General features: G+C 35.7%; 3 protein-coding genes across 3 annotated transcripts in view; 1 reads left to right on the top strand and 2 right to left on the bottom strand.

Annotated features, from left to right (window-relative positions):
* LOC126752523 (uncharacterized) overlaps positions 1–14,861 on the bottom strand; it is a 227,239-nt gene extending 212,378 nt beyond the window's left edge. The window contains exon 1 of the mRNA XM_050463392.1: positions 14,849–14,861. The gene's annotated coding sequence lies outside the window, so the exon portion shown is untranslated. The remainder of the gene's footprint in view (positions 1–14,848) is intronic.
* On the top strand, positions 394–22,814 carry LOC126752525 (protein cup). The gene is given in 8 exon segments (XM_050463398.1): positions 394–645; positions 708–1,218; positions 1,764–2,798; positions 3,159–3,725; positions 5,905–6,796; positions 10,334–10,528; positions 10,531–11,457; positions 22,710–22,814. Coding segments are annotated over 7 exon segments (4,113 nt in total). The 5' UTR covers positions 394–645; positions 708–735; the 3' UTR covers positions 22,724–22,814.
* On the bottom strand, positions 17,586–18,980 carry LOC126752643 (serine protease inhibitor 27A). Its single transcript, XM_050463590.1, has one exon. The coding sequence runs from the start codon at positions 18,846–18,848 to the stop codon at positions 17,757–17,759; it is 1,092 nt and encodes a 363-aa protein (XP_050319547.1). The 5' UTR covers positions 18,849–18,980; the 3' UTR covers positions 17,586–17,756.
* Positions 22,815–24,014: the final 1,200 nt, after the last annotated feature.

Below are 24,014 nucleotides of genomic sequence, written 5' to 3'. Positions count from 1 at the left end.
AATGGTTAAATCACTTGTTAATTACGCTAGAAAAATGTCTGTCAGTTTTCTAAGGGGAATTGACAAATCTGTCCGTAACTCTCATGTACGTGTAATCGCTCATTTCTTTTATACATATATATGTATACGATGTGGTAAAACTCATTGATATCCATGGTAAAATCGTTTCCTCGCTAATTCTTTCAAATATACGATTTTCGATAGTTGTGACTTACTGGGACTAATTAGCAGAGATAATAGGGCATACTTAAATTTGTGGAATGGGCAGCACTAAAAAATGTAAATATGGGAATTAACAGTTAAATTCCAATATAATTCCAATGAGATTCGGATTAATCTGGCGGGCGATAACAAAAACAAAACCAGCAGCAACGGTAAAATTATGAATTCGTCTTGACATTTCGTTTTGATGAGGAACGGAATTTTTCTGGAAACAGGAAAAAGTGATAGATTAGTGAATTTTTAAAACTGGGTGCAATTTGCAGATAAAGTTTTCTTAATATTCAGTGGGTGGAATTATAAATTTTTTCTGTATTGCTCAAGTTCTTTTTATGAATTTATTTGTTTTGAATAAGTAGTGGCTAGTGTAAATTGCATTTTGAATAAGTTATCAGTGTTCTAAATATTATATTCTGATTATATAAGGTAAGTAAATGAAAATAACGTTAATTCAAAGATAATATTCATTAACCGTTTTTTTAAATAAGAATCTAACAAGAGGTCAAAGAAATAACCATGACTGAGCCATCATATATGGATACTGAAATAACACATGTTATGAAAAAACTAGAAAACAATAACTCTGAATGCACGAAAAACGTTCCAGAGATTCATGTTGTGGAAGAGGTTGCGAATGAAGTGGTTAAGGAATCCTTGGAAATGGAAGGAGGTTGTGAAAATATTACTCATACTCCAGTAAGAAAAAATTTCGAGATTCCACCACCACCGCCACCAACACCAGTTCATGACAGGATTTCCACCAAGTGTGCCGATGATATAAAGCACAATTCTGTATTGCAATTTAAAATTATGCAAGAAGCAAAAGATGCAATAAAAATTTTGGAAGAAGATTGCGGAGTGGTAATCCAATCTGGAATGAATGATAATTGTGCAGAAGAAGAAATCTCGGGAGATATCAGTAATAATGACACGCTGGCATTAGAAAATACCAGAAAATTAGTAACTGACCGAGAAGACGACCGAACGGCATCTTCAAAGGTAAGTATACATATGTATGTGATTTGTTTCAACAGAATAAAATTTATTTTACTTGTCAAATGCAGAATTATTATTTTTTATCTTATTTAAGAATTGTTTAATGACAATAAATTTAGGCTATTTTTTGATAACATCTAAATAGTTAAAAAATAGGGTTTATATATACATATAAATAAAATGCAGTGCTAGTCAAATGTGTTCGTGAATTATAGAAGTTTTCAAAGTAGTTTAACGAAGTTGTCTTTTGGCATACAAAATATGTTTACAATTGGTAAATCCATATTTTACTTTCACACTTTTACTTTTCTAAAAGAAAAAACAAAATAATTTTGTTCACCATAATCAAATTGTTTTCACTACTAACATACGATTTTTTCTGTACGCAGTGTCACGAAAAAATTTTAAGAACAATTTTGGCAATTATAAATTTAAATAAAAATCCTTATTCTATTAAAAAACATTGACTTTTAGTGTAATTCTATACAGTGTAACAACAATATTAATTCACGTAAATGTATTTGTACAAATCACTTTTTCGCCATCAGATGGAACCGCTAGAAAAGGCCAAGGAGGCAATACCTCATTCAAGTATTTTAAAGGTATTAGCGGAAGCAGCACCTTCACCCAATGACGATGAAACGCTAAAAATTCCAATTATTGAAAATGAATCAACATCGGCACTAGAAGCACCGCTACCGCCAACCCTTGCTATAGTTGAATATCGTTCGGCATTTGAAATGTGCGCCAAACAACTCACCGTTGCAGAAGCACGTTCTGCAAGAGTCCATCGTCTATTAGATAAATGTATTAAGAGTAATTCACCTGTATATGCTACTGCAATACCATTACCACCACCTTCAAATTCGAATCAAAATTCGGTATCCGCCGAAAATGTGACATTGCATAATGATATTTGCTCTGGCAGTAAATCAAAGCAGTTTTCCAAAACTGACACACATAACTACAATCATAATCGGCATGACGATGAGGTTATGCCATTGCATATGCTACCAGCGCGTTCTTCCACCCCTTATACTCAACAGACATTGTCTTGTTCTGTTGTCAGTTGTGATTTAGCGCTAATTAGCGAACAGGTTAGCCCTTTGAGTGAAACTGACGATGAGAAAGAGCCATTAATAATGAAACTACAACAAATGACTCCACAAACGCAACGCAAGTCAAAAATGCTTTCAATTTCAAAATCAGCACCCGTAATTAGTCAACATATGGATGAGACCAAACTTTGCAAATCTAAATCATTGGAGAAATCTAATTGTTTCAGAAGCTATAGTCGTGCAAGTTTACTTCACATACGCAATGATTTATTAAATATATATCATTCACATAATAAACATTCTACAAAAAAACGCAGTGTGCCAAATATCGTAGATTGCGATGTCATCGAATTAGAGGCGCGATTACGTCGGCTTAATATTTGGAAGCCTGTAACTTCTGAGGACATGAGTGGCCGTAAACATCAGTGGGCACGAAGTAATGACATGATGCCTGCATTTTTTAAAAATAAAAACATATTGGATGAGTCCATTATAAAAAGTCAGCCACCACAGCCAGAACTTAAGGTAAAGAAAATACTTTTTAAGGGGTTAGTTATAGTTTTATATTTACCAGTAAAATATTTTATTTTATAAATATAAAACGTAGCACCATTAAATAAGGTTTCGACTTGACAGAAATTTGGCAAAAAATTGATAATTTTAAAAATAACTGCTTGCGGTGATCATCACTAATTCTTGGAAATATTTCCGAAATCAATCGGAGAGTAAAAATTAGTTTTATGAATAGAAAATCGAGTGCCTGATTTCATACAAATTTTTGATTTGATACAAATTTTCAGTGATTATTTTTAATATACTTATACTATCTTAAGAAATATAAGGAAACATTTTTTATTCCTGCATTTTTTTTTTCACCGACCATAGGATTCTGCTATAATAACAAATCAACGTCGTATTGGTAGCGGTAGATTACCCAAAGTTAAATGGGCAAATTCAGTGGCAACCGACAATCCTCAATCCTGCGAAAAAGATGCCAACAATAATACGCCAACTAACAACGATATTTCAAGTAAGCTTAGGCTCCTAAAGCTTTTTGAAACAAGTAAAGTTGATAATATGCGCCATGATAAGAATGCAATTAGACCGGCATTATCTGCACTAACAGGTCTTGGCAAGAATGCAGATCGCGCCGCTACGTCGTCGTCGTCAGCTAATACCAATAATGCCAATTACGTAAAGCGTTTAACGTCAGGCTATTTGGTTGTTACGAATTCTAAAGATCGTGTGAAAGAAGATAACGACCACCACCGTTATAAAAATGAGGAACCGGAATGGTTTAGTTGTGGTCCCACTTCGCGTCTAGACACGATTGAATTATGTGGTTTTGATGATGATGAAGAACAGCTGAGCAAAAAGACGGACCATAATGATAATGAGATTTTGAATGAAAATGATGATGCCAAAGAAAATCGTAACGAAAATGCAAATATGGTAAGTATAGTTAGTTCACAAATAGACTAAAAACCAACAATTATAGATTACAAAGATTGAATATAGATCATTCAGTTTTGTATGGTAGCTACACTCGTGGCCACGCAAACCTTACCACTATACTTTCTTTAATTTTTTTTCGAACTTTTTCGTTCGTTTGGGATTTTCTTCAATTTTGTTTTTTTATACTCTCGCAACAAAGTTGCTAAGGAGAGTATTATAGTTTTGTTCACATAACGGTTGTTTGTAAGTCCTAAAACTAAAAGAGTCAGATATAGGGTTATATATACCAAAGTGATCAGGGTGACGAAGAGTTGAAATCCGGATGTCTGTCTGTCCGTCCGTCCGTGCAAGCTGTAACTTGAGTAAAAATTGAGATATCATGATGAAACTTGGTACACGTATTTCTTGGCTCCATAAGAAGGTTAAGTTTGAAGATGGGCAAAATCGGCCCACTGACACGCCCACAAAATGGCGGAAACCGAAAACCTATAAAGTGTCATAACTAAGCCATAAATAAAGATATTAAAGTGAAATTTGGCACAAAGGATCGCATTAGAGAGGGGCATATTTGGAAGTAATTTTTTTGGAAAAGTGGGCGTGGCCCCGCCCCTACTAAGTTTTTTTTACATATCTCGGAAACTACTATAGCTATGTCAACCAAACTCGACAGAGTCGTTTTCTTCAGGTATTTCCATATACAGTTCAAAAATGGAAGAAATCGGATAATAACCACGCCCACCTCCCATACGAAGGTTATGTTCAAAATCACTAAAAGTGCGTTAACCGACTAACAAAAAACGTCAGAAACACTAAATTTTACGGAAGAAGTGGCAGAAGGAAGCTGCATCCAGGCTTTTTTTTTAATTTAAAATGGGCGTGGCGCCGCCCACTTATGGACCAAAAACCATATCTCAGGAACTACTTGACCGATTTCAATGAAATTCGGTTCATAATATTTTCTTAACACCCTGATGACATGTACGAAATATGGGTGAAATCGGTTCACAACCACGCCTTCTTCCAATATAACGCTATTTTGAATTCCATCTGATGCCTTCTCTGTATAATATATACATTAGGAAATGAAAATACAATTCAATGCTCAAAGTACACAAATTGATCTAATCTAATTAATTTTACAGCAAAATAAAAAAATATGTAAATTATTATCACTTTATCATGCGAGAGTATAAAATGTTCGGTGACACCCGAACTTAGCCCTTCCTTCCTTGTTTTTTTTTTATTTTTAGTAAGCATAAGTAAACTAAATTATATTATCTTATTATAATTATAGTTTTTAATTTATTACGTTTAATGAGTAAAACACAAATTAGCTTTTCTGTGCTTATACAAAAGCGGCCGACTTTATTGTTTTTAAAGTGGTACACTAACTAAACTTCGTGTTTCAATTAAAAAAAAAAATAAACTATTAATTTCAATTATAGCGTGAATGAAATTAAATATAATTTTTTCATCGTATGTCAGTCTCTTACATTTTGAGCTTATTTTGTAAAGGTCACAATCTTTCAATTGATTTATCTATAGCTGAATGTGTTTTGTTTTTAATTTTTAATATTTTTGGTTAATAACATGTCATTAACTTATTTCTAAATAAAAAATTTCAATACATCAAAAAGTACCGCTATAAAGTGTAGTCAAATATGCACAATACTTGAAAATTTTGAGTGGTAAGGTTTGCGTGGCTACGAGTGTAAACTCTATAGTTGTCTAATCTTAATAATTTCTTCGAAGCTTGTACCTTTGTTTTGACCAATAATCCGCGTCCAATATCGTCAAGATACATATCTCGCCAAATTAAAAAGTTTTCCATATGTGGGCATTTTTTTGATCATTTAGTTTGTACAGCAGCTATGTATGTATATGCTATAGTGGTCTGATTTGATAATTTTCTTCAGAGCTTGCACCTTTGCCTTAGACAATAAAAAAGTTGTGTGGCAGCTGTACATATAATCGATTGCCAAGGTTATACAACTATAAATATATTGTGTAGGGTCTCGTGGTAAACTTAATGTACCCTGTTCTGGGTATAAAAAAAAATATTTGTTTTGTCACGTTCCATTTGTGTGTCGTTAAAAGTGTTAAAACTGGAAAAATACTGCTTGACATCTCATATTTAGGTTTGTGTTTAATATTTAGGCATATTTTCTTCCAACAGGCTTTAAAGAACAATACTTCAGCACGAAATTCGCAACAACAGGGCAACAAGTGTGAACTAAACAATAGCAAAGGAAACACTAAATCTCTACAAGACAATGTCGAATTGCAGGAAGAACGAAAATCTATTTCCTTTCAGTATGATAAATTTTCAGGAGGTGCAAACAAAACAATGCAACGTCAGTACGGTGGCGGTAGTGAGAGTAATGAACATAATTCAAGTGGTCGTTCAAGATTCATACCATTTTTTGCGGCAGGTGGCAAAAAGACGCACGACCGTATTGAAAAGAATGGCTCATCAACATCGTTGAATGAATTTTTCAAGCAGGCCTTGAATGTACAGCAATCAACTGATCAACAGAAACAACAACAAAAGCAGACACAACAACACCAAAAAACGGCATTAAATTCAAATATGAATTTGGGCGATATCCCTTTGGTGGATGAATTGGAGGCTAAGTGGCGTCGTAATTCTTTGACTGAACATACTCAACATAACAGCAATATTAACATGGAAAATAAAAACTATAGATTCAAAAATTTTAGTCACAAACAGAATCAAGATAATATGCACGACTCAAATAATAATGTATTATTACAAAATTCTGAAAATTTCAAACAATTGCTGGGCAAATTGCAAATTAATAACAACAAAAATGTCCAAAACAAACATTCAACAACAAACACAACGAAGATAAATGGCAAAGGCGACGGACAGAATTCAGCAACAAGTCAACAACAAACACAAAATCAATTTTGTAGTGAAAATATCACTAATTTTATATTTAAACAGCAGCAATATCAACAACAACAGCTTTTGCTTGCAAATTTACATATGAAAGCTATTTTAAGCCGTCCCGAAGCACAATATCTTTTGCTGGGTTTAGCTAAAGGTAAGTTAAAAAATGTATTTTTCGGTAGTTGCAATTACTTTTTATATATAAAAAATAATGTAATATCTCTACGAATGTAAAAAACGACAAAAACAAAGAAATACTAAAATATTTGTACTTCAGAAATTTATGTTATATATAAAAAAGCGTACAAATTTACAAAAATGCGAGTTTAAATTCAAATTTATGCTGTGTATAAAAATCATGAGAAAAATGTGTATATGTATACCCAACTCTCTTTTTACACGGATTTGAAGTTACACAGTTGAAAAGAAATGTTATAAAAAATTTTTAATCTAGTACGGTTTTAAAATCAGTGTCTTGTAACTATGTTTGTTTTTACCCCACTTGCTACAGCACCATTGCTGGAATGAACATACATAGTAGTAACTGGGAAATCCCCTTATTCGATAACTCTTACCTACACATTTTATTCGCATGATATTTACATTGCTGATATGCTCCAGTGATGATACCGACTTTAGTTCAGTTCGTCGCAAACAATTGCGCTTGTTATCAAGTAGCGACGAATAATTATGTAGCTATGTAAATAATTTTCTTTATTTCTATTTTAATTTTTTTGTTAATTCTGAATTAACAGATTTCTTTTGTTTTTTGCTTAAGGGGTTATGGTAGTCAGAGGCACGAAAAAATGAGAATTTTCAGTATTTTTTTGCTATTAAATCGTGCTATTTTACAAAAGTGGTAATATGGCATTATTATAGAATGTGTTGACTTGAAGTCACGAAAATTTCAAAAAAAAAATTTGATTTCCAAAGTTATAGTTGTTTGTGTTGACCCAGTTCCAAAAAAAAGTACTTGCGGTCACAACCATAAGTCCTTGGAGATTCATCTAAAATCAATCGGACAAAAAAAATTTGTTTTATAAATAGATAAATTCGGGCCTGTTCGAAGGAATTTTTATACTCTCGCAACAAAGTTGCTAAGGAGAGTATTATAGTTTTGTTCACATAAGGGTTGTTTGTAAGTCCTAAAACTAAAAGAGTCAGATATACGGTTATACATATATACCAAAGTGATCAGGGTGACGAGTAGAGTTGAAATCCGGATGTCTGTCTGTCCGTCCGTCCGTCCGTCTGTGATCATCATGATGAAACTTGGTTCACGTATTTCTTGGCTCCATAAGAAGGTTAAGTTCGAAGATGGGCAAAATCGGCCCACTGCCACGCCCACAATAAATAAAGATATTAAAGTGAGATTTGACACAAAGCATCGTATTAGGGAGGGGCGTATTTGGACGTAATGTTTTTGGAAAAGTGGGCGTGGCCCCGCCCCTTACTAAGTTTTTTGTACATATCTCGGAAACTACTATAGCTATGTCAACCAAACTCTATGGAGTCGTTTCCTTCAGGCATTTCCATATACAATTCAAAAATGGAAGAAATCGGATAATAACCACGCCCACCTCCCATACAAAGGTTATGTTGAAAATCACTAAAAGTGCGTTAACCGACTAACAAAAAACGTCAGAAACATTAAATTTTACGGAAGAAATGGCAGAAGCAAGCTGCACCCAGGCTTTTTTAAAAATTGAAAATGGGCGTGGCGTCGCCCACTTATGGACCAAAAACCATATCTCAGGAACTACTTGACCGATTTCAATGAAATTCGGTATATAATATTTTCTTAACACCCTAATGACATGTACGAAATATGGATGAAATCGGTTCACAACCACGCCTTCCTCCAATATAACGCTATTTTGAATTCCATCTGATGCCTTCTCTGTATAATATACATACATACATATACATTAGGAACCAATGATGATAGCGGAATAAAACTTTACACAAATACGGTATTTGAAAAATATGTAAATGACGGATAATGAAATCTCGATTATCACTTTCATCCTGCGAGAGTATTAAATGTTCGGTGACACCCGAACTTAGCCTTCCTTACTTGTTTTTTTTTTTTTTAATTAACAAAATGGCGGCCTCAGGAAATTTTTGTCTAAATTCTTGGGAAAAAATCAATTGGTCTTAAAAAATCAAAATTTTTGAAAAAAAATCCTTCGATCAGGCCCGAGTTTGTTATGTATCCTAAAAGCTTCATTAAAATCTACTGAGCGGTTTTCGAGTTACAGTTGTCACCAGTTCAAAAAATATAGTTTTGAGAAAAACGCGTTTAAAGTTTCACACTAGCGCCTCGAAGTGCCCGAGCTCTCTTCGTTCTATGTCGAATAACTCAAAAACTAAATATCGGATCAACGTGAAGTTTTCAGAGAATATTTTTAAGATATTACACATAACGAAAATGTAAAAAAAAAATAATTTTTTGAAAATTCTGACTACTTCTAACCCCTTAACCTACCAATTTTTCACCAGTATGAATTATGTATTTTAAGTTTTATTGCTCAATAAAATGCCATATGAACATAAAATTTGTATGCATATCTGAAATTTTATATATAAAAGTATATATAGTCTTTATTCCATCTTACACGGTTTTCGTATCCCCATTTTACTATAGGAAACGCCTCTTTTTTTACACGGATTTCTGAGGAACGTATCTACCGTGTAAAAAAAGAGATGGGTGTATTTAATACCATAGTTTGTAATCATATAAAATGCACCTAGGGGTCGTTTTTTAGGATTAAAGTCGTACTGATTTTCCTAACCAGTTCTGCATGTGAAACATTTTTATCATTTGATCTGTCAGTTTGTATGGCAGCTACAAAAATGATAAAACGGTACGATCTGAATAATTTTCGGCGATTGTAGCTATGGCTTGGTCAATAATTCTTGCCAAATTTCGTAATCCTTTTAAATATAAAAGTTTTCCTTACCAGGCTTTTGATCGTACATTTTGAATGAGAGCTATGTGCCATAGTGGCCCGTCTAAATAATTTCTTCGGAGTTTGCCATTTGCCATGCCAAATTTCGTAAAGACATTTTGTCAAATATAAAAGTTTTCCCTACAAAAACTAGATTTTGATTGGTCAGTTTGTATGGCAGCTATGTGTGTATATATAGGCTATAGTGCTCCAATATCGACAGTTCAGACAAATGAGCAGCTTCTTGAAAAGAAAAAGGTGTATGCAAAATTTCAGATCAATATCTCAAAAATTGAGTGGACTAATTGCGTATATAGAATAGATGGGCAGTCAGACGAACATAACGAAAACGATTCAGCTCGTGACCACTTATTATTATATACTTGTAGCTGTTGTAGAGGCAGAAATTATTTCTGAAGTAATTTCGAAGAGTGGTGCCGAATTGACAGTCCTTGGCTGGATAAAAATTCGGGAACGTTCCGGTAATTTAGACCCGACTGTGGTGGGAACGGCCGGCTTTATAGGGTATTTTTCTACGCAAAAATATTGAAGCATAAGCCGGTAACAGAACGTCTTGAGAAAAATATACTTTGCGGTATTCACCATAACTCGGCTGAAAATTATCCGAAAATAAAAAACCAAGAAAAAATTTGAATATCTAAGACAAAATTTGATAATTTTTTTAATAAATCCTTTTAATTTCTCATCATATCTTTTTTCCAACTTCATTTTATTTTCAGGTGATATTTCTAAGCATGGCCTACTTGTTCAACTATCTAATCCGCGTTTGCCGCAACGCGATCGCGAGGCAATAACTGCAGTCCTCACATTCACCTCGACACAGCAAGCGCACGGATTACAAACGCAATTTCCGCATACACAGCACCAGCAGCAACCAACTTTCCACAATCAGCAGACGCTTCCTTTTGATTCCTTTCCAATAATATGGTGATAAATCAGTTGCAAAATCTACATAATTTGGCATTAGTGCAGCAAACATTGGCGGTGCAACAACAGCAACAACAACATCAACAGCAGCAACAGCAACAACACAATAGCAATCAGCGTAATCCATTTGCATTGCAACCAATGACCACGGAAGAGCTACAAAATCACACTAAATTAATAATGCAAAATGCATTGGCAAAACGAAAATTTGAAGAGCAACAATCGAATATATTAGGTATGCAAAAGATATTGCAATTAAATGCAGTAGCTACGGCCGCTGCTGCTGCAGCTGCAGTGACAGTTAATAAGCAGCATCAGCAGCAGCACTCACAGCTACCAAATCAAAATCGTATGCCAACCGGTACAGCAGCAGCAGCTACCGGACATAACGGTAGTCATATCAATCGTACAAGTGTCGGTAGTGGCAATCGAAGACTGCAAGCATTGCAGAATCTTTTTAACGATTCGAATGGCATGGTCGACGCTGTGGATGTGGTATCATCCAAAAATGCGTTCACTAATGGTTTCCATCCATCCAAATCGCAATCTTATCATAATGGCGCTGGCGTCTATCGCAATACGAGCTATGGCAATGTCAATAGCATGCCGGCGATTTCTCGACGACGTTCCTTTCCGAGCAGATTCTCGAATGCGAATGGTGGAAATAATGTGCAAACAGGTTCCATGAAATGCAATAATTTAGACACAGATTTCCAGCAACAGCAACAGCAACAACAACAATCTGCATCGTCAGTAGAGACGACTGACAGCCATACCGGAAATCAGAGTCGTTATAATAATTACAACAATAAAACTAATTCAAACAATAATAGTCGGGTCGGGTTGGAGAGTACAATTGGCGCACAACAGGCACAGCAGCAGCAACAGCAACCAGCCGTGCTGTCAACAGGTGTCGGTAAGTTCTTAGTTTCTTATAATTAATTGTAAAATGGTATATGTAATTTATGCATACAGTTATGATTATTTTTTTTCGGCACAATTTGGCATATATAACGACAATTATCTTCTATATATGTACCTACATAACCTTCTTATTCTTAATTGGCGTATAAACCGAAACTTACGGATTATAGCCGAGTTAACAACAGCGCGCCAGTCGTTTATTTGTTTTTTATTAGAAAAATGGCGCCAATTGGATATTCTACTATGATACTTATAAAAAATGTTTCTCCAACTTGGTCCTTGAAACGGAGTGAGGTTTCCTCTTCCTCTGCTTAATATAAACCGGCGGGTACTGCGTCGAATAATATCAGAGCCATTTCGACGACATGGCGTAGCCAGCGTAGCCGCTGTCTTTTACTTCGCTGAACTATGTCAATGTCGTCATATATCTCGTACAGCTCATCGTTCCATCGAATGCGATATTCGCCGTGGCTAATGCGCAAAGAACCATAAATCTTTCGCAGAGTTTTTTTCTCGAAAAAAATTAACGTCGACTCATCGGTTGCTGTCATCGCCCAAGCCTCTGCACCATATAGCAGGACGGGAATTATGAGTAACTTATAGAGTTAGCTTTTTGTTCGTCGAGAGAGGACTTTGCTTCTCAATTGCCTACTCAGTCCAAAGTAGCACCTGTTGGCAAGAGCAATCCTGCGTTGGATTTCCAGGCTGACATTGTTTGTGGTGTTAATGCTGGTTCCTAAATAGACGAAATTATCTACAACTTCAAAGTTATGACTGTCAACAGTAACGTGAGTGCCAAGTCGCGAGTGCGACGACTGTTTGTTTGATGACAGGAGATATTTCGTTTTGCCCTCGTTCACTGCCAGACCCATTTTCTCTGCTTCCTTGTCCAGCCTGGAGAAAGCAGAACTAACGGCGCGGGTGTTGAGGATGATATCGATATCATCGGCATACGCCAGCAGCTGTACATTCTTATAGAAGATGGTACCTTCTCTATTTAGTTCTGCAGCTCGAACTATTTTCTCCAGAAGCAGGTTGAAGAAGTCGCACGATAGGGAGTCGCCTTGTCTGAAACCTCGTTTGGTATCGAACGGCTCGGAGAGGTCCTTCCCGATCCTGACGGAGCTTTTCGTGTTGCTCAACGTCAGTTTACACAGCCGTATTAGTTTTGCGGGGATACCAAATTCAGACATCGCGGCATAGAGGCAGCTCCTTTTCGTGCTGTCGAAAGCAGCTTTGAAATCGACGAAGAGGCGGTGTGTGTCGATTCTCCTTTCACGGGTCTTTTCCAAGATTTGGCGCATGGTGAATATCTGGTCGGTTGTTGATTTTCCAGGTCTGAAGCCACACTAATAAGGTCCAATCAGTTTGTTGACGGTGGGCTTTAATCTTTCACACAATAAGCTCGATAGAACCTTATATGCGATGTTGAGGAGGCTAATCCCACGGTAGTTGGCGCAGATTGTGGGGTCTCCTTTTTTATGGATTGGGCATAGCACATTTAAATTCCAATCGTTGAGCATGCTTTCGTCCGACCATATTTTACAAAGAAGCTGATGCATGCTCCTTATCAGTTCTTCGCCGCCGTGTTTGAATAGCTCGGCCGGCAATACGTCGGCCCCTGCCGCTTTGTTGTTCTTCAGGCGGGCGATTGCTATTCGAACTTCTTCACGGTCGGGCAATGGAACGTCTGCTCCATCGTCATCGATTGGGGAATCGGGTTCGCCTTCTCCTGGCGTTGTGCGTTCACTGCCAATCAGCAGGCTGGAGAAGTGTTCCCTCTATAATTTAAGTATGCTCTGGGCATCGGTCACTAGATCACCTTTGGGGGTTCTACAAGAGTATGCTTCGGTCTTGAAACCTTCTGTAAGCGGCATTACCCCTGTCGGCCAGCTTATCAAGCTCTTCGTACTCACGCATTTCGGCCTCTTTCTTCTTCTGTCTGCAAATGCGTCTCGCTTCCCTCTTCAACTCTCGGTATCTATCCCATCCCGCACGTGTAGTGGTCGATCGTAACGTTGAGAGGTAGGCAGCCTCCTCGTCGTACCAGCTGTTCTTTTGCACTTTCCGAAAACCAATGGTTTCGGTTGCAGCTGTACGTAAGGAATTTGAAATGCCGTCCCACAGTTCCCGTATACCGAGTTGTTGACGAATGCTCTCAGAGAGCAGGAGTGCAAGCCGAGTAGAAAATCGTTCGGCTGTCTGTTGTGATTGCAGCTTCTCGACGTCGAACCTTCCTTGTGTTTGTTGGCGTGCGTTTTTCGCTGCGCAGAGGCGGGTGCGAATCTTGGCTGCAACAAGATAGTGGTCCGAGTCGATGTTAGGACCTCAGAGCGCACGCACATCTAAAACACTGGAGACGTGTCTTCCGTCTATCACAACATGATCGATCTGGTTGGTAGTTTTTCGATCCGGAGACAGCCAGGTAGCTTGATGAATCTTCTTATGCTGGAATCTAGTACTACAGATAACCATATTTCGGGCCCCGGCGAAGTCAATCAGCCTCAACCAATTTGGGGATGTTTCGTCGTGGAGGCTGAATTTACCGACCGTAGTGCCAAATATACCTTCTTTGCCCACCCTGGCGTTAAAGTCGCCAAGCACGATTTTGACATCGTGGCGGGGCAGCCTTGGTCACATCGTCCTTCTCTACCGTCGGGGCGTGGGCGCAGATCAGCGATATGTTGGAGAACCTCGCTTTGATGCGGATTGTGGCTAGACGTTCATTCACCGCTGTGAATGATAGTACTCGGCGACGGAGTCCTACCACGAATCCAACACCAAACTTGCGCTCCTTTATATGGCCACTGTAGTAAATGTCACAAGGACCTACTCGTCTCTGTCCTTGTCCCGTCCATTGCATTTCTTGGACGGCGGTGATGTCAGCCTTTGTTTTTACGAGGACATCAACCAGCTGGGCAGCGGCACCTTCCCAATTAAGGAACCGGACATTCCAGGTGCATGTCGTGAGCTGCTTCAGTCATATGTAAAAGAATCGTATCTGGCCACTCCCAAGTGAATAGCGATCAGAGAACTTTCCTCACTTGCGTGAACTTCTACACATGACTCCATCCTCCAATACATAACCAGGTTTGCAAATATGCATTATTATAATTGACAATTTTTTTCATTTTGTATTCCTAAAAATTTTAATTAAAATATTTTCTTTTTAATTCGCCTATACCGAATTAAAAAAAAAAAATGTATCTCAAAAACTGGATTGAAATTTTATTTTTAATTTAAAAATCAAAATTAGTTCCAATGTTGGGGTTAAAAATTGAAAGTCAAATTTATTTGGAAGTGATTTGAAATATTTTATATACTTTTTGTATACACTTACATATGGACAAAATAATAGGTGTAAGCAGTTTTTACTTAATAACTTTGAAATATTTGCAATCAAAATAATTTTAGTTTTGTTATTTCTTTGCTTTACTTTATTAAACCGAAATATATCCGTCACAATTGCACCTTATTTTAAAATGAAAAGGTTGCCAATCTTCTCTTAAGAGTCACTCCACAAATTCTCAATGGGGTTAGGATTAAGGGATTGACCAGGACATTGCATACAGGTCACATTGGCATTCTTAAACCACCAAAGTATCTCTGTACTCAAGGGTGGTCATTGTGTCCTTTATCTAAAATAAAAGGCCAACGCCTTGCCAGGAGAAACATCCCCACACCATTATGTTTCTGCCTCCATGTTTAATTGGCTTGTGGTACAAACAAATTATTTAATAAATATTAATATTAATGAATAAAATATTTATTTAATCACTTTTTTCTCCGGTGGGACCGCATGTTTAGCGGCAAAAGCTATCCCCTTCTATATGTGGACCTTTCATAGAAGAAAAATTTTTCTGTATTCACACCCCGGTAGATTAGCGTTCACTAATCGACTCCGAATTGTCCGCGAGCTAACGTTTAGTCCAACTTCTGCTGCAATTTTCATGAAGTTACAAGAGGGTCCTTTTTTGCGTTGAGAAGTATAGATTTTAGCATTGAAAAATTCACCAAGCTACCTGTCTGTCTCCGGATCGAAAAGCCACCAAGCAGATCGATCATGTTGTGATAAACGGAAGACATCTTGTTGCAGCCAAGATACGCGTCCGTTCCTGTGCAGCTAAAAACTCACATCAACAGACACTAGAAAGGTTCGATGTCGAAAAGCTGCAATTGCAATATACAGCCGAACGATTTTCTACTCGACTTCCTGCTCTCTGGGAACACTCATCAGTAACTCGGTATAAGGAAACTGTGGTACAGCATTTCAAGCTACTTACGTACAGCTACATTGATTTTCGGAAAAAGAATAGCTGGTACGATGAGGAGTGTCATGTCGCAGCGGAGATAAAACAGATTGCCTACCTTGCAACATTATAATCTACCACAACACGGGATGGGATAGATACCGAGAGCTGAGGAGGCAAGCGAGACGCATTTGCATACAAAAAAGAGAGGCCGAATAGGGTTAATGCTCAAAAATTCTACGGAAAGATGTGTCGATTAACAGAAGTTTTCAAGACCGGAGAATACTCTTGTAGAACCCCTAGAGGTGATCTATTGACTGATGCCTAGAGCATACGAAATAATGGAGGGAATTACAGTGAAATCATAACACCAGGAGATGGCGAACCCGATTCCCCAATCGATGACGATGGAGCAGATTTTCCATTGCCCTACCATGAATAAGTGTTTCTATTTGGCATAAATATCAACGATGTACTGATTATATAGTTTACCACATCTAAATTTGATTTTGTGGACGAACCATCAATCGGTACGAATAAAAATTCGTGGCACTAACTTTTTTCTGTATATATCGACCTAAAAATAAGTGCGAAATGTAAATATTGAAAATTATACAAATGAAATGTCAACACTCTGAAAATAGGTCAATTATTTACCAGTTCGTGGATTAATCATTGGTATATTGATATGGTAGAAGTTCAAATAGCAATTACCCATCTGAAGAACAACAAAGTGCCGGGGCCGATGGATTGCCGGCCGAGTTATTCAAATACAGTGTCAAATAACTGATAAGAAGCATGCATCATCTTTTTTGTAGAATATGATCGACGAAAGCATTCCTTACGATTGGAATTTAAGTGTGCTCTGCTCAATCCACAAAAAGGGAGACCTCTGCAATCATCGCACCAAAAGTTCCGAGGTTTCAGACTCCCTATCGTGTGACTTCTTCAATCTACTGCTGGAGAAAATTATTCGAGCTGCAGAGTTTAATTGAGCAGGTACAGTTTTCTATAAGAGTGTACAGCTGCTGGCGTACGCCGGTGATATTGACATCATTGTCCTTAACACCCATGCCGTTAGATCTGCTTTCTCCAGACTGCATAAAGGAGCGAAGCAAATGGGTCCGATAGTGAACTAGGGTCGTCGTACTCGCGACGTGGCGCCCACGTCACTATTGACAGTCACAATTTCGAAGTCGTAGTTTATTTCTTGGAACCAGTAATGTCACTCTTGCCAACAGGTGCTACTTGGGCAATTGATAAGTAATGTCCTCTCTCGACGAACAAAGATCAAACTCGTATGAGTCACTCATTATTCCCGTCCTGCTATATGGTGCAGAGGCCTGGACGATGACAACAACTGATGAGTCGACGTTGCGAGTTTTCGAGAGAAAAATTCTGCGGAAAATTTATGATTCTTTGCGCATGAGCAAGGGCGAATATCGCGTTCGATGGAACGATGAGCTGTATAAGTTATACGACGACATTGAAGAACTAAGAAGCAACGGCTACATTGGCTAGGTCATATCGTCCGAATGGATGAAAACGCTCCACCTCTGAAAGTATTCGACGCAGTACCCACCGGAGGAAGCAGAGAAAGAGGAAGACCTCCACTCCGTTTGAGAGATCAGGTGGAGAAGGACCTGCCTGCATTTGGTATCTCGAATTGGCGCCAAATTGCGAAATGAAGAAACGACTGGCGCGCTGTTTTAAACTCGGCTATAACCGCGTAAGCGGTGTCTACGCCAATAAAGAAGAAGAAGTATAAACCCCCATAACTATCTCTATTGGTTTTTTAAGTTACAGTTAGTTGAACAAAGCTATTATATTCTGTAGCAACATGTTCCGACAGTATGAAAACAACAAAAACTAAATTCAATACTTGGAGGGTGGAATATATTGTTGTAATTAAAACTATATTTGTTACATATTATTTCATAAAATTGATTTTGCATACTTGTTCATCTATAATACACATGCTTATATTTGTATATTATATATTATATACTGTTACTATTATCATTAAAATAAGAATTTGCTCTTATTGCATTGGATTTAAAACTTTACCTATACTTATTATCCGACCAGTGCTTTTTTCTTCAATATAAAAAGCAAAAGGTCGATCTACATAAAATCTTTCATATTTAGTTGTTCGAATTTTCTCGTAGTCTTCCACTCGAGCTTTTCCGCTGCCATTGAACTGAACGACTGTTGTTTGCAAAATATTTATTTTCTTCGTTTCAACGCCAAATGCAGGTTGAAAATCAACATCAAAGCGTTGTGTAGAGTTCTTTTGAATATGCTCTCTCATGTTCGTGATGAAGTGATATTTGAATGTGGGCATTACTACATTCACACGCCGTTCTACCATCATCCATTCGATACGCTTAAGCTGTTCGTAGCCGAGATTATTGATCGTTTCGTTGACACCTTGTTTGGTGTGGGGTAGAATAATATACATAAAATAACCATTACTATAAGGTAATTCTAAAATTTTAGCATCCAAAATTTGCGAATCAAGATACTTCAAATATTCCGTCGTTTCTACAGCCGGTAATACGATTGTACTATCCGGTCTTTCATGAAATGTAATATTCAGTGTATATTTGAAATTTATCTGTAAAGTCTCCTTAAAATTGAGCATATTTAAAATTAATACTTGCAAGTTTGCTTCTTTTAAAATCGTTTCACTTGATTTAAGAATATTTTGATCCGTTATGCTTTTAGTCCAATCGTTTATACTAGTAATTAGCTTATTTTTATCAGTGAAAGATGTCTCTTGAATTTTACAATCATAAAACCATTCTAAAGTATCCGGATTATTTAGAATCAAATTTGATTCAACGAAAATTACGTTTTGTCCTAGCGTCATTTCATCGGATCCGAAACGTAAATTCATGCTCGGTGGTGTTTTCAGTAGCGCTCTTATATTGCTTGGTGAAACAACAATGTTACTTTCGGCATTTTGTAATATTCGCGTTACATCCAAAATATACCACGAGTAAACGTTGTCATCCACAATCTGCACAAATCCATCATCCTGTCCGTAAGCCAATGCTGTCGCACCCAAAACAAATAACAATTTCATAAGGAATTGCCGCTCCAGTTTGTATGCATGTTTTAATGCTTCCATTTTCCAAATTCCAAGTATTTAATACGATTACGTTTAACGGCGGCGTATCAATCTTTTCAAAATAAATTTGAACCGCACATCACAACTGTTCTGTACGAACTGCACCGCGCATATAATTTATAGATTATTGCTGAGGTTATCTGAGCTATCTTCGCTTTCAAAATAATACATTTAATCGCCGAACATATACACACATGTTTTTCGCTTAGTTGAGGATTTATGATAGAATACAAAATCTTATACACTTGCTTGTTGTAATCTTCATATGGTGGTTTTTGGTTGAGGCCATCTGGGCATTTATGAAGCTAGGCGGGACTGATCAGAATGGGAGTCATGCTGCCTGTTTGGAGGATCTCACTCTCAGGTGGACTGTCGGCGTTGGACAGCCCTAGAGAGTCAGGAGGATACGTGGAAATCCTTTTGCAAGGAATCTAAAACTCACCGATCCAGACCTTGGCCGGAGCAAAATCCGGGTCAATTCCGATAACGGTAATTGATAATTAGTAGTTCTAGCTTACTTGAAGTAATTTTATGGAATGCCGTCGAGTTGACAATTCTTGGCCGAATATAGATCCGCTCGTACATAGATAGAACGCGACGTGATAATACTGGACAGACCGACGTGCGGGAATCATTCGTCCCCTCATTCTGTTCATATACAAATAATGGATATGGATAATCTCCATTTTTTGTTACAATAACCTGGGTAGATAATTTTTGAGGAAAAAACCAAAATAGGATTAAGACCAGTGAAAAAGTAAATAATGAAAGAAAAAATAATGAACTTACTTTCGTACTGAAAATTACGACTCCTCTCGAAAAAAGTTATCTGACATTGTTATAGGTAATAAAAAACAATATTTTTCACAATTTAGCAGAAAAATCTAATTAACCAAGCTTTTGGTTTTTTTTATTTTTATTTTTTACATTTTTGTTTTAAATTTTGGTGTATATGTGTATACGAGTAATAATCCTTTTATGTTCCAAATAAACAGTAATTTTCATTTAAAGTATATAAATATTTTTTCACCTTAATTTAGACTTAATAATATAAAAAGTCGCTCATTTTCATTTGAATCGAAATTCAATATTAGATTTAGCAAGAGTATAAAAAGTCGGTAGGATTTTTCTTTGTTTTTGTGATTTTGGGTTCACAGTTTCGTGTCTTTTGAAGTAACGGAATAGTTTAACGTACTTTTCTATATGCCTGCAGTTATTGCAATATCCAAATACTTCAATAAATTTATATATATAGCCGTGTGGCAACACCACACCGAATGTTTACCTCATAAACAGCTGTTCTGGTTGTCAAAATAACCTCAATCTTGTAGCATCGCTAAAAAAATTACAATATCAATGCGTGATAGTGATTATTTAACAATCTATTTGTGCTAAATGCGATCAGGGATCCTAAATCCTTAACTAAAAAGCGAAAATAGTGCGATGCGTATACGTCGTCCACGCGGTGTTACAGTGCAGCAATTGATGGTAGTTACTGCAATCGGTTTTTTGGGTGGTGTATACATTTGGAAACCACTTATATTGAAATATCGTGCCGAAGGCACTGAAGTAAAGGAAAACAGTGACAATTTAAAAGAAAAAGAACCAGTTGGAGGGCTAACTTCTAACGCTGTCCCTGCAAATACAGTTGGGGGAAAAAGTGGAATAAATACTTAAAAAAAGAAAACAAAAGTGAGTGGGGATTTGTGTACTGTCATATATACTGTTAAATGCGCTTTTTATAGCAGAATCGGAAGGGGTACTATTGTAGCACATGATTTATATGTTTATCTGTAGGGCAGTAGCATATAGGAAATCAAAAGGGAGAGCACAGATTTATAGCTTGGTACATTAACTCAAAAACTACCAGCAATCGACTTATTTGTATTCCAATAAAGCTATTTTTACAATTTAGGCAACTTCAGCAACAACAACTAATATTAAAATATTAAAAATAGACTAATAAACTTGTGCACATAAAATTAATGGCTAATATTTTAATATACGTAACTAGATTTAAAATGCCAATATGAAATTTGGAAAACTATTTTTTTTTGCTTTTTTATATGTTTTTTGTAATAAAGCCACATAAATATACTAAAAAATAGCAAAATGTTTTCGTTAGGACTGCAAATACTATATTTAAAAAAATTGTGTATTAAAGATGGATTCATTTTTTGATTCCAATTTTTTTTATTAACAATTTAACATTTTGTTTTTTAATTTAATAATAAAAATTGAAAATTGCTATTTAATTTTTGATCCAAACATCTTGGAAGTCCAAAACAATTAAAAATTTGAGAAAATTATTAAAACGGTTAAAAAAGAAAAAATTTGCATATTTATAACTGAAACGTTATAATTAAAATCAATTAAATATAATTAAGATAGTTCTTTTTGTCTTAATTATGTATATTAACCTATGTAGATATGTACATATTTTGACATTTTATTAAAAATTTTTTTTTTTTTCAAAATATAAGCAAAATGGTAGAAGTGGAATAAAAACATAAAAAATTCTATCAAAAATCTTTTTTAATTTTTTATTATATATAATTTTGGCATTCAAATTTTTATTTTTAATGTTTTTTTTTATTTTTTTTCAAATAAAAATAAAACTATTTTTCTTTTCGGTATATGGGGTTGAACATTTTTTTTATTTTCTATCCGGTATTTGGTTTTAGGAATTATTTTTAATTGAGATTTTCTGGTTAACAAAAAAAAAATATTTTTGTTACTTAATAACTTTGAAACATTTGCAATTAAAACAATTTTGTTTTAGTTATATTTGTGCTTTACTTTATTAAACCTTAATCTGTCGGAAATATCATCCTAAAGTTCCTTTACTTTCCGTCACAATTGCTTCTTATTTTGAAAGAAAATGTTGCCAATATGCTCTTATAGTTCCTCCATAACTTTTCAATGGCAATTGTATACAGGTCACATTTGCATCCTTGATCCATTCAGATACCAACCTCGATGTATGTTTCGGGTCGTTATCTTGTTGATAACACCATCTCTACTTCATGTTTTTTCAGCGAAGTGTATCTGTACTCAAAAGTGGTCATTGTGTCCTTTATCCAATATAAAAGATCAACGCCTTCACAGGAGAAACATGCCCTTCCCTTTTTTTGCATTGAGAAGTATACGACCACAAGTTTCGTTTTAATTTTTTGGCTTTAGAGCAAGTTTTTTGACAGCTGTAACATACAGTGGATCAGAGCTTATTGCACATTACATTATAACTAAGCGAAAAAAAATCTGATTTAACAAATATACTTCACTCATTTTCAAAATTTTCAAAACTTATTTTTACCGCATGCTGACGAAGGGTTGTGCTTTAGTTGACAAGCTGGTTTGTTTGTTTTTGTTTTATTGATTGTTTACTTAGTTTTATTGATTTTTTTGCGATTGAGGTGACTTTGTGATATTTATTTTTGATAAACCAAATGCATGTCCACGGGTGGTCACATTGTCATATAATGAAAATCCACCAATGTCCACGGGTGGTCACATTGTCCCAAATCGTCGGTACACGCGGGGCTCAAAGTGTTAAATATTCGAAAACTGAATATCGCATATATTCTAGTCACAGCAAGGCCCGAAAAGTGTCAGAAATTTTCAAATACTTAAGAGGTTCCTAAAATATAACCCTGAGAGTACCTATGAAGGGAAATATCATGTAAAGATAAAATAAAAAGTCTATCCATTTTATTAAATCCTTACAGTTTTTTATTATCCATATAATGTAGACTTAGAAAATATTTGAAACAACAGGGTTGGTTCAATTTGCCATACATATTTTCTATTTTCTTCCAGTTTCATGAATTAATATTACTAAAAGTCGTTTTTATATTACAGATGAGCGCCACTAAAATCTTTGTTGCGTTGAAAAATTCACCAGTTGGTTTTATGGCCGCGGGTATATTCTCGACGTTTGCCATAATTGGCACATATCGTTTCGCCATTAAACCGCACCTGGATCGTCGACGTCGTGAGGAAGCCGAAGCATATGCCGAATATATATTTCAACAAGAGAGATCAAACGCAACAGCTTTCAAGCAATAGCAAATACATATAAATTAAAAATATAATAATAATAACAAAAAATCCAAATATTCACAATAGTATAATTTAAGTAATTGTAAGTAAGGAATATAAACAATTTCCCATTGTTTTCAAATGCAAATTATATTACACAACACACATACAACCACACGCATCTTATAAATGCATGTTAAATATGCTGTAATTTATTTGCGTTTGCAGCCGTTGGGAATGTTGAAAGACTTTTTTTTGGCTATGTTTAATTTAAATTTAACTTTAATGAATCGTAATTTTGCGAAGGTGTCACGGCAAAAAAAAAGAAATGCTTAGCAAAGATTGTAATTTTTATCGAGAAATTAAAAAAAAAAAACTTTAAACGCTGAAAGTTGAAAAACACTGTATCAGTGATAAGAAATGAAATTGATTTTGTTCTTTTTATTGTTAAAAAATTTTAGTTTCTTACATATAATGAATTTTCGAAACACCATATGAATTCAATAATAATTTTATATTTTTTACTTATTGAAATGAAATTAAAAATGAATGAAACTAAGAAAAATGAAAAAATGTATCATTGAATTACTTGATTAAATAAAAATTGCAAAATTTCTAACTGAGTCCATGCTTAACAAAAAAAAAATGGAAATCTTTTATTTCAAACCAAGTTTTTGTAACGAAAACTTTTATAAGTTAGCTTCACGAAATTTGGCGTGGATCCTTGCCTAACGCAACGCTACAATCTTCGAATGAATTATTTAAATCGGACTACTATACCATACAGTTGCCTTACAGCGGATGAACCAAGTAGATGTACTTTTTTCAATAGCCTTTTTTGACAGATCATTTGTAAGTCGTGCCAAGCTTTCATGTTAATTTTGTTCAGTGCCCTTTGGCATTTCATCATGGAAAGTCTTGCACCTGAATAACGTTTGCAAAACGCTCAACTTCATTACGAAAATTTACGTTACGTAAAGAATATGTTTCGCGGACTTCGCTCAACTTATGATCAACCTAATACCACCACACATCTTGAGACCCAGCATTAGATCTTGGATAATATTGGACCGGATAGACCACGTTCAGTACACAGTGAAGAAATTATAGCACACCAAAACTGGA

Source organism: Bactrocera neohumeralis, chromosome 3 (assembly GCF_024586455.1).
Source record: "Bactrocera neohumeralis isolate Rockhampton chromosome 3, APGP_CSIRO_Bneo_wtdbg2-racon-allhic-juicebox.fasta_v2, whole genome shotgun sequence".
Classification (NCBI taxonomy): Eukaryota; Metazoa; Arthropoda; class Insecta; order Diptera; family Tephritidae; genus Bactrocera; species Bactrocera neohumeralis.
Note: the sequence above shows the minus strand (reverse complement) of the source record. Positions and strands in the feature narration are given on the sequence as shown.

Coding starts and splice junctions, on each gene's coding strand:
- LOC126752643 (XM_050463590.1), bottom strand. CDS start 18,848: ATGGAAGCATTAAAACATGCATACAAACTGGAGCGGCAATTCCTTATG.